The following is a 12,277-nucleotide window of genomic DNA, read 5'->3' on the forward strand; positions in this document are numbered from 1 at the left end:
ATTATCACCAATAACCTTCACGGCCGGACTTGTAGAAGAAGGCAGGGAATGGGTGACATGCCATGTCCCATCTCTCCACTTGCATTTACAATTGGCAGGGACAGGATGATAAAGTCTTAAGCTTCTCATCGCGCACGGTGGAACTAAGTTAGCTGCAGCATTTCCAAGTCAAACGTAACTACCTTTCCCTTTCAAATCTGCCGTTGTAGGATGGAAATGGGGAAACTTCATCCTATTGATCTAACTATGTCTGTTGTAAGGAGTTACGGTAGCAATAAGGAAGATCTATAAAATATTCCCAAGTACAAAATGGAAACAAAAATAATTTTGATACATACAGTAATGCCACAGTAAACTGCAGTTTTCTTCCCAAATCTTTGTAGGAACCATTGCCAGAATGGGATAGCTACCACAGCAGATACCTGTGAATTAGTAACATGATCAATTATTAGTGAGGGTGCACAATTAATAATTATGATTAAAAATTACTCCTGTAAAATTCAGATATTATAACAAAAACATTGTTTCCAGAAACTTTCTAGTTGGTAATTCGCCCGCTAATCCAGATTTTTTGGCATTTTCCCAAAAATGCAATCATAACCAATCAACTTATTTTAAATAGAAGTGATTTGCTTAGATGAATCCTTTGCATCAAATAGATCCTCTTGATTTTTCCATCAGGATTCAGGATTCTTTTTCTCCAGGATTCTAGCTACACTCTTGTCAAATTTCAGTATTCTAAATATACCCCTACAGATATTCAGGATCCTCTCTACATTCCTGACATCCTCAAGTACTCCCTCTGCATCGCTGGCAAACACCTGGGTCTTGTACTCCTTGAGAAACATCACAATCTTCCCTGGAGGTCTCTAAGAATCTAAGATGCTAAGCGTCTTCCAATTCAACTTTAGATCACCTAAAAACTCCATGGCAAACTTGGGGATTCATGGTCCCTCCTCAAATTTCATGATCCTTTTTACAGTCATAACAGCCCTGCCAAATTCCGCAATCCTCATTAAAGTTCTCTCATTCTCCATGATTCTTGCTACAGTTGTGCCAATTCCAATTCCATTTGGTGGCGCAGCGGTAGAGTTGCTGCCTTACAGCGAATGCTGCGCCGGGGATCCAGGTTCAATACCGACTACGGGTGCTGTCTGTATGGAGTTTTACGTTCTCCTCATGACCTGCATGGGTTTTATCCAAGATCTTTGGTTTCCTCCCACACTCCAATGACGTACAGGTATGTAGGTTAATTGGCTTGGTAAATGTTTAAAAAAATTGTCCCTAGTGGGCATAGGTTAGTGTTAATGTGCGGGGATCGTTGGTCAGCGCGGACCCAGTGGGCCGAAAGAGCCTGTTTCTGCGCTGTATCTCTAAACTAAACTAAACTAAACTAAAAATTAACTTAAATTCTTGTCAAACTCCAGGATTCTTGCTTCTATCCTGACAAAGAAAACGCTCATCAAGACAGTCCTCTAAAAGTTCAGGATCCTCTCTATAATTCTGTCCAACATCAGGATCCTACCAACAGGTCCCTGAAAATTCAGACTGCACTGCAGTCCTTCCAAATGCCAGGAGCCTCACAGCAGCTCCCCAAGAACCTCGTATTCCCACTGATTCCTGAAACACTCTAGAAACCTCTCTGGGATCCTGTCCGCAATGCTTATCGTAGTCCTGTCATCTTTCATTATCTTGTTATAGCTCTCTCAAACTTCGCTATCTCCATACATTCATCACACCTCCCCATCCTTGCTAGAGTTCTGCTACACCCCATGGTCCTCTCTATGGTCTGTTCAAAATTGAGTGTCCTTCCCCCAGTGCAGTCAAATTCCAGGAGGGGAGAAATAGGTATGGGGACAAGGGACAAAGGGGGGGGGGGGAGAAATAAAATGAGGAGGGGGGAGTAGAAGGTAGGGTTTTGTAGTTACCTAAAACTGGAGAATTCAATGTTCATATAGTTGGGTTGAAGCCACCCAGGCGTAATATGAGGTGCTGTTCCTCCAGTTTGTGCAGAGCCTCACTCTGGCAATGGAGGAGGCCCACAACAGAAAGGTCAGTGTGGGAATGGAAAGAGTTAAAATGGTTAACTAACAAGAGATCCAGTGGGCCTTGGCGGACCAAGTGCAAGCGTTTGGTGAAACTGTTCTTGAGTCTATGCTTGGTCTTGCCGTTATGCAATAAATGAAGTTAGAGGAGGTGCACATGAACCTTTGTCTAATCCGGAAGTACTGTTGGGATCCGTGGATGGAGATGAGAGAGGAGGTATAGGGACAGGTGTTACATCTCCTATGGTTATAATGCAAAGTACCTAGGGAGAGGGTGGTTTGGGTGGGAAGGGATGTTAACCAATTAGTGGAAGGCAATAAAGGGTGGAGATGGGAAGATGTGACTGGTGATGGTTTCACCTCTGGTCTTTGTCCAACTTTCTGCCTCAGTGTATGAACCACTGTGTTTGAGTATATACTGTATATATTTTAACTTGCCAGGCTTGTTCTACCCCCCTTTTCTAGCTTTCTCACTCCCCTGCCCACAATTAGTCTGAACATCACCTTTATCCATGTTCTCCTGAGATGCTGCCCCACCTGCTGAGTTACTCCAGCATTTGTTTCTTTTTTTGTAAACCGGCATTGCAGTTCCTTGTTTCTACAACCGGAATTAAACCTAGTTCACCCTCATAATTCTGGGTTTCAGGTATTAACTTTCAATTTTTGCCTTCTGCAAATTATTTGCATTCTTCTTGTTATAAATGGTGCAAAGTAAGAATTAGTTATCTATCCCATTGGGTAATGGAAGTATTCCGTAATTTAGTCTCCAAATCACTGGCTCTGCATTTAATCATTATGGGTGAATAACCCTAGGGTTATATCTTATATCATTATAAACAGCCATAGTGTTCCACTACTTGGCATAAGTAGCACTGATATCAGCAGCTGATATCAATAACTGATACCATAGCTGCCTACAGCTATACAGTTATAGAGTACAGAAACAGGCCTTTCAGCCCAACTCATCAGTGCTCCGTTTAAATTAGTCCCATGTGCCCTCATTTGGCTCATATCTCTTCAAATCTTTCCTATGTTTGTTCTAAAGAACAATGATTATTGGCAGCGGGATTTTGAAAAGACAACTGAGTCGGATTTTCTGTTCCAACATCAGCACCTATTAAGCACTGATATATAGTTTCTAAAATATTTTTGAATTTGAGTTAATATTTTTTTATATCCCTGCTTCATGAAGCAGCACTTTCTTCAAATGTGTAAGTGTGTCTGCTGAGGCAAAAACACAATGCTATAATTAAACGTACCAGAATTGTCAGGACAATATTTTGAAAATGATGTCGAAGATCCACAGCATAGGTGCAAAAAAGAGCAAAATTCCCCTCGACAAGCTGGGAATGAGAAATTAAATTCATTAAAATATATACAGTATATACTCAAACACAGTGGTTCATACACTTCACAAGACATAATTCTGACAATGAAACTTCAAACACTAACTTTCAAATATTCAAGTGAAAACCTTAAACTTGAAATAAAAAACAGCCCAAATTCGGTAGCGAATAAACATCACAATCATTACATATACACTTGCTCATGACTTTCCCAAGGGACTTTGCACTAAAATTTATTATGTTTAGAAATCAAATAAATGACCGCTCACTAAAGGGAACTGGCCCTTTTTGACTTTAACTAATCTAACTGGAGAATGGTTTATGACTCTTATAATCTGAAATTGGAAGTATATGTTAAAATAGTTAATCAGTGTCAAAATCATGCATATGAGAGCAAATGAAAGAGAGGGAAAGAAAGATGGAATTGAGAGAGAGATAAATAGTAAATAATTTATTTTGCTTTCTTAAATCAGCAATATTTACCTAAAGCAAATATCTGTGAAAACGAATTCTTACTGCTAATTAAATATTTGTGCAATAACTGACTCACGTGGGTGTTCAGTATCTGTCATAACCTCAAATGGTTATTAAGTTTCTATTGCATAAATAGCACAAACTTGTTTTGCAGGAATTTCAATGTTTTGTTCTAGTACGACATCTGGAAGAGCAGAGCAACTACAGTGGAAACCTGACACAAAAAAGCTGGAATCTGGAACAAAAACAATTAAATGCAGATGATGGGTCATAAACCTACAACATTGATGGTATTTATTTTTCCTCCTTCACAGATGTTCCACAGTCTACTCGGTGTTTCTGGCAAATTCTGTTTTTGTTCCAGTAGCAACTTGCCAGTTTCTGCATTTACCTAGACTTTTTTTCTGTTTAACTTGTTCCACACAATGGTTAACCAGGAATGTTAGGTAGGAATGTTGAAAATAAATCTTTAAAAACACAAGATTTGCCATTCAAAAAGAACTTGGGTTTTAACCTGTACTGTAATAGTTTAAGTTCATGACTTGACACTGAGTTCTATGTTACAGGTTACAGCTTCAACAGCAAACCCTGTGGCAGAATAGTTTAACAACTTCAGGGTCTCCATGTTTAACCATGCCCGTGTGCGCTCCACAAATTGTAGCTAGTTTTGTCCAATTTCATCAGGGAGGACTAGAAATGTCTACATTGTAACTACCAGAGGGTATGGACTGATGTTTGAAAATAAACCAGACATTTTATCATGCTCAAAATAAATAAAAGGAATAACATGGGATCTTCCTTCAAATCTAAACAAAGCAGAATTCATATAAAATGTATTTACATTAATGAACTATTTTGCACCAACAAATAGAGCAAATATAAAAATTTGTGTAAGTTCATTTTTTTTCTTGGCATGTATATGATATGACAAAAACAACTCCCATTTTTATAGTATCTTTAACATTGAAGAAGACACCTTAACAATGCAAAAATGCCTCCAAAATTCAGAAATAATTAAGAACTGAAAAAATACATATTTAATGCTTCCTAAAAATTTCAATGGATACTAAGATCATTTTTTAAAATGTTCAAGCCACTGTAAGATGTAACATTCAAGTACTTCTTACATTTTTAATGCAGTTCAATATTATGTCATTTTTGGTGATGCAGATTTAAATGTCTGGGAGGATTACCTGAAGGGCCAGAGATATGAAGAGAAAAGTTGTAGTCAGCTTCACGTAGGGGCCATGTCTCATCACAAGTTTCATTCCTTTTAGGAAAGGAATTGGTTTGCCTGACTTCATAGTGTAGGGGTCTAACCAAGAAAATGGAACATCAAACTACTTGCCCTTCACATTCCATTAAACAAGTCATGCAATATTAATAACTAAAAATGATTCTCGTCAAAAGACTGTATTGAACTGGATGACCAGATTAAGTTGGCAGGCTTTCAGAATTACTTTAAAGAACAGAGGTTGTCCAGAATTGAGGCCAATTAAACTTGCACTCATAAAAAGTAATATGAATATTTTCATGTCTTCTCTCCAATTCCATTAGGTTTCATTAGAATTCAAAATAATTTAATGAAGAAATATATTTTGAAAACCCTTTTAAAAATTGTGAAAACAATTATATAAATGCAAGTCCATGGGATCATTCAAACCTGAGTCATCTGGATGGAAACTGAATGGATCAAATTGGTTACAAGCAAGAAATGTGCAAATTGCCAGTCTGTCTGATCTGATAGTTTACTATTGAATATGTTAGACAATAGACAATAGACAATAGGTGCAGGAGTAGGCCATTCGGCCCTTCGGCCCTTCAAGCCAGCACCACCATTCAATGTGATCATGGCTGATCATTCTCAATCAGTACCCCGTTCCTGCCTTCTCCCCATACCCCCTGACTCCGCAATCCTTAAGAGCTCTATCTAGCTCTCTCTTGAATGCATTCAGAGAATTGGCCTCCACTGCCTTCTGAGGCAGTGAATTCCACAGATTTACAACTCTCTGACTGAAAATGTTTTTCCTCATCTTCGTTTTAAATGGCCCTTATTCCTAAACTGTGGCCCCTGGTTCTTGACTCCCCCAACATTGGGAACATGTTTCCAGCTTCTAACGTGTCCAACTCCTTAATAATCTTATATGTTTCGATAAGATCCCCTCTCATCCTTCTAAATTCAGGTGTTTACAAGCCTAGCCACTCCAGTCTTTCAACATATGACAGTCCCGCCATTCCGGGAATTAACCTAGTAAACCTACGCTGCATGCCCTCAATAGCAAGAATATCCTTCCTTAAATTTGGAGACAAAAACTGCACACAGTACTCCAGGTGCGGTCTCACTAGGGCCATATACAACTGCTGAAGGACCTCTTTGCTCCTATACTCAACTCCTCTTGTTATGAAGGCCAACATTCCATTGGCTTTCTTCACTACCTGCTGTATCTGCATGCTTCCTTTCAGTGACTGATGCACTAGGACACCCAGATCTCGTTGTACGTCCCTTTTTCCCAACTTGACACCATTCAGATAATAATCTGCCTTCTTATTCTTACCACCAAAGTGGATAACCTCACACTTATCCACATTAAACTCCATCTACCATGCATCCGCCCACTCACACAACCTGTCCAAGTCACCCTGCAACCTCATAGCATCTTCCTCGCAGCTCACACTACCACCCAGCTTTGTATCATCTGCAAATTTGCTAATGGTACTTTTAATCCCTTCATCCAAGTCATTAATGTATATTGTAAATAGCTGCGGTCCCAGCACCGAGCCTTGCGGTACCCCATTAGTCACTGCCTGCCATTCTGAAAGGGACCCATTTATCCCCACTCTTTGCTTTCTGTCTGTCAACCAATTTTCTATCCATGTCAGTACGCTACCCATACCATGTGCTCTAATTTTGCCCACTAATCTCCTATGTGGGACCTTGTCGAAGGCTTTCTGAAAGTCGAGGTACACCACATCCACCGGCTCTCCCCTGTCAATTTTCCTAGTTACATCCTCAAAATGGTTACGATGACCCACTTTGCTTTTACAACCTTCTTTCCTGCTGAAACTGTAATCATGTTCCATTTTGTATTGTCTAGTTTAAAAATACAGTGCCATTTGGTTGAGTTTTTGGATTAGGAATTTGATTTCTAGGGACATCTAGGGACATAAAATGGTAGACACAAAATGCTGGAGTAACTCAGCGGGTCAGGCAGCATCACGGGAGAGAAGGAATGGGTGACGTTTCGGGTCGAGACCCTTCTTTAGATTGATGTAGGGACAAAGAATGTAAGAGAGGAGCAGGAGTAGAACCATTCAGCCCCTCAAGCCTGCCTGGGTATTCAATATGATCATGGCTGATCTGCTCCAGACAACAACTGTTCTCTTCCAATTCACCTCAGCCCTCGCTTCCTTTATCATTCAAAACATTGAACATTTAATTGCTCTTTAAATACCCCCATTGATCAAGCCTCCATATCCCTCTGAGATGGGGAATTATAGAAATTCATCACCCTCTATTTGAAGAATGCTCCTATATTCCTCAGTTTTAAATTATCACCAATAACTATGTTCCTTTCGCTAAGATTCTTCCACTATTTGGAACATCTACACCAGTCAGACTTCTTCGGACCTTTATCTGTTTCAACAAGATCTTTCATTCTGTTAAATGCCAACAAGTACAGATCTAATTTTGTTTGCTGGTCAAGGTAGGCCAACCCACTCATCCAAGGAATGCCTCTTTCAATTACTGGTATATCCTTTCATAAATAAGGGGGACAAATCTGTACTCAGGTGTGGCCTCACAAGTAACCTGTACTATTATAACAGTGCATCCCTATTTCTAAACCTCAGTTATCTTGCAATAAAGGCCAGCATGCCAAAACAAAACCACTTAATGCACCTGCTTGCTAACTTTTTGTGATTCATGCAAAAGAACACCTACATGCCCTTCATAATGTTTGGGACAAAGACCCATCATTTATTTATTTGCCTCTGTACTCCACAATCCACAATGCAAACACCAGTGGTTTGCATCTTGCAGTGTAGCCTCTGTATTTCTGTTCATGGTGTCTTCTATGTACAGTGATCATTGACAAATCCACACTTGACTCCTGAAGAGTGTTTCTGATCTGTCGGACAGGTGTTTGGGGATTTTTCTTTATTATATATACTTTTCTGTCATCAGCTGTGGACATCTTCCTTGGCCTGCCAGTCCCTTTGCGATTAATAAGCTCACCAGTGCTCTCTTTCTTCTTAATGATGTTCCAAACAGTTGATTTTGGTAAGCCTAAGGTTTGGCTGTTGTCTCTAATAATTTTATTCTTATTTCTCAGTCTCATAATGGCTTATTTGACTTTCATTAGCACAACTTTGCTCCTCATGTTGATAAACAGCAATAAAAGTTTCCAAAGGTAGTGGAAAGACTAGAGGAAAGACAAGGTGCTGAGTGCTCTCTAATACCTGCATTAAGGAGGTATTTAAACATACCTGAGCAATTACAAACACCTGTGAAGCCATGTGTCCCAAACATTATGGTGTCCTGAAATAGGGGAACTATGTCTAAACACAGCTGTAATTTCTATATGGTGAAACCAAAATGTATAAAAATACCCTTTAATAAAATCTGACAATGTGCACTTTAACCACATGTGATTTTTTTTCTATTACAAATCTCAAATTGTGGAGCACAGAGGCAATTAAATAAATGATGGGTCTTTGTTCCAAACATTATGGTGGGCACTGTAGATTTTGCTCATCTGTTATCTTTCTTCATTTAGATTATCTATTAAATTTTGCCAACCAGGTTTTGCTACTTTGGGACTTTAGATCCATGTGCCCAGTGATTTGTCCCACTTCCATTACTAGGCCATACATATTTCCAGTACTCATCAGTGCACCCATCAAAGAAAGAACTTGCAGTTATGGGGCATTCCAGATCCTTCACAATGGAGCACAATGGTGCATGGGAACTATTGTTTTGTGGAAAACACTGCACAAACACAATACAGCAGGATTTCAGAAACAGCAATGGAATGAACAATTCATTCAGTTACTTTTGTGGAGTGATTGAAAAAAACTGTAACGTGCAAATAATGAGTTGGAACATTTTGCATTTGGATAGATGGGAATTAGAAGAACATCTCATTTGAAAGACTCTGGTGATAATATAGGCTACGTTATGTTCTGGGCAACAGCCTCGATTAAATCCTAAACATGGAATTTAACCTATCACCTTCTGAGTCTGGGACCAGAGTGCTAAAACGGAGAAAATAACTTATTTACGTTTCCAACTATTTATTCATTGAGCCTCACTCATCCCTCAATGGATATTCGTTTCACCTTTCATGAGTATGTATTCTGTGCTGTTTTCAATTCTTATATTGATCCAGTTTACTTTGGTCTGGTTTTTTTCTCACATCCCACTGATCATTGCTTCCTTCCAGTCAAATGAATATTCGTTTTATTTGTTTACAAGCCTCCTTTCACAACAGCTTTCATCAGTTACAGTAACATTTTGGATTATTTTAGTCCCCGTCTATGTCAACCAATATTACTTTATTTGGCAGACTATAAGCTATTTCAACCTAGCACATTCTTGGGATTATTAAAGGATAATTTTATTAATTTACATTAGGAATTTACTATCAAAGCCTTAATCATATACTGCTTATATATTCTTCAAGCCCTCTCAAACACCAATTATCACTCCATAACAGTTTATTCCCCCTAGTCAGCTATTTTATTATAATTTATTGGATGAGTCCTGATAAAAGAATAAACCAAATAAGTCAATTCTTCTCAATACTGTGACAAAATCAAGACATGAAAATCTCATGCTCACTTTCTTTCAGTTATCGTTTCTCCCCCTGGAATGCAATGGCATACCAAGTGAAAAGACGAAACACTGCAGGAAATGTGAAGGGAATCAGCGAAATAAATAAAATCATGGGTCGATTGAGACAGTAAATCAGCATTTCAGATATAGTTCCTTTATCTTTGCAGCTGTACAATTCCAGCATTTACTATTTACATCCATTATTTATTTTCATTATTCTCTTACAGTGGGAAATAAATTACTTCAACTAAACTCATATTTCTAATTTGGGGGCTTATGCCAATTACTGAAGCACTGATTCCAGATTTTTTTATATTTAACCTTATTAAATGAGATGATGGTATAACTTGGTATTGCAGTGCATAATCATTGATGGTGGTTTATCCCATGTGGCCCTCATCTTTATCACTGCCTTTGTGTGTGACTGCATTAACCTATATGAACACCTAAGTTGACCATGTGCTGATGTTCTGCCTGTCCCCAGTGCTGCAAAACTGATTATGTTGCTGCAGAACACACAATTGAAGTGGAACCTGCTGTATCACATCTGCTTCATGGAAATGTATGTGATCACAAGACAATCAGGTGGTAGTTTGCACAGAATATCCTTTGGAGTCTGTGGGAAAAAGAGATAGTGGATTCATGCATTCCATGCTCCCAATGTGGCCTCCTTTACATCCGCGAGACCAAACCTAGACCAAGTGACTGTTTCGTTGAACACCTGCACTCTGTCTGCAAGGCCTGCTGGAACTCCTGGATGCTGTCCATTTTAACTCCTTTTCCCATTCCCATACTGACATTTCTATCCTTGGCCTCCTCCATTGCCAGAGTGAGGTCACACGCAAATGAAGAAGTACCTCATATGCTGCTTCGATAGTTTACAAACCAACAGTATCAACATTGAATTCTCTGATTTCAAGCAAAATGTCTCTACCTCCACCCAGCCCAATGCGCAAACATTTCTCCTACCACTCTAGTCTCCCTGCTCCTTTCCCCACCTCCATACACTCATCTCCTATCCCCAAGACTCATATTTCCCTTTTATCCCCCTCTTTACCCTCACCCCTGTCCCCTGCCACCCAGTCCCCTCCCTTTAACTTTACTTATTTTATTTTCTTATCTCTTGGTCTTCTTTTCACCTCTAGCCTTTGTCATTTACTCCACCCAGCTGCTAAATCACCCCCTCCCTTGTATCCGCCTATCACTTGCCAGGCTTTACCCCATCCCACCTTGCTTCATCCCACCAGTTTTCTCCCGCCTACTCCATAAGTCCCGACCCGAAACATCATCTGTTAATTTCCCTCCTCAGATGCTGCTTGACCCACTGAGTTCCTTCAGCCGTTAGATTTTCACTCAAGATTCCAGCTTTCTGCAGTTTCTTGTGACTCCAGATGGTTTATTCTGTTGGGTGGCTTCGTGGACAGATTGTCCAAGTTATTTGGCCGAATTCTCCATCTTTAGACCATACAAACAGCACCTAGAACTTGTGTGGCTGGTGGTGATAAGGACCCTACATGTCATATCCTTACACGTCCTGCCTTTCTGGCAATTGCAGTGGGGATGAGACCTTCAACCACCTGCCTCTGTAGAAGGTGTTTGCCAAGAGTTCTGCAAAATGATGCGAGCTTTCTGTTCTGGTTCATTCTGAGCAGCTGCAAAACACAGAGCTTTCCGGGTTATTGTTGGGGATAATACTGAGACAATAATTGACTGCTGCTGAAGATTATTAACTCGGTAAATGATGCACTTTGGTCTGGTTGCAATTTGCTGATCTTACAGAGAAAGGAGTTGGCCATAAATGAATTTTGCAGACTGGCATATTTCAAGTTGCAGAACTATATGCTGAAGGATGCACTGAAGCTTGGTGCAGCCATTGCAAAGGCTCTGTAGGTGGAAAAAAGCCACATTGGAGATGCCTAAGGGGATAGGCCTTGTGAAAAAAATCAGTTAAACGCATCACGGATGGAATGTTTGGAAATGAAAAATAACATATTGTAAATACATTAAACAAAGAGAACAATACGCAAAGTACTGTGAACATTGACCAAGGAAGATTTGTATCATTGATAATTTTGTGAATAAAGTATATTTTGGGAGAAATACACATTTAAGAACAATCTTTAATGAAACCACCAAATTAATTGTGCGTTTCAAAACATTTCAGCATGAGAATGGCTTCACACCACAAATTGAGTTACTTACCATCTCTCTCTTTCACACCAAAGAACAGAATAATTGTACAAAAAATGTAAATGGCTCCGACAACACCAGCAGCAATCATGTACAAATCTTTCTATAAAAGAGCAGAGACAAGAAAGTTTAAACTGTTCAATTGAGGAAACAAAAATTAGGAAGTCCTACATTGCTTCCAACTATAAAGGTTTCTGAATGAAATGGGGAGCATTTGAGTTGAGGTCATCCACAGGGTTGACACTAGATCAGCCACCCATCAATGTGCTTTAGATTCCATGGTTTCTAACCGCTTTGATAAGCCTTTTCTATGGGACCTTGTCAGAGTCTTTATCGAAACCTATGTAGGCTACATCAAATGCATTGCCTTCATCAATATGTTTTGCTTC

At 39.4% G+C, this 12,277-nt stretch overlaps 1 protein-coding gene across 2 annotated transcripts in view; it reads right to left on the reverse strand.

The window, feature by feature from the left end:
* mfsd2b (MFSD2 lysolipid transporter B, sphingolipid) overlaps nucleotides 1-12,277 on the reverse strand; it is a 105,546-nt gene that overhangs the window by 15,276 nt on the left and 77,993 nt on the right. For both annotated transcript variants that reach the window (XM_078399304.1, XM_078399303.1), the window contains 4 exons: nucleotides 11,901-11,991; nucleotides 5,059-5,180; nucleotides 3,305-3,388; nucleotides 339-422 (listed from right to left, as the gene is read on the reverse strand). In XM_078399304.1, coding sequence (XP_078255430.1) covers nucleotides 339-422; nucleotides 3,305-3,388; nucleotides 5,059-5,180; nucleotides 11,901-11,991 — 381 coding nt within the window. The remainder of the gene's footprint in view (nucleotides 1-338; nucleotides 423-3,304; nucleotides 3,389-5,058; nucleotides 5,181-11,900; nucleotides 11,992-12,277) is intronic.

The sequence above is a fragment of the Rhinoraja longicauda genome, chromosome 5, assembly GCF_053455715.1.
Source record: "Rhinoraja longicauda isolate Sanriku21f chromosome 5, sRhiLon1.1, whole genome shotgun sequence".
Taxonomy (NCBI): Eukaryota; Metazoa; Chordata; class Chondrichthyes; order Rajiformes; family Arhynchobatidae; genus Rhinoraja; species Rhinoraja longicauda.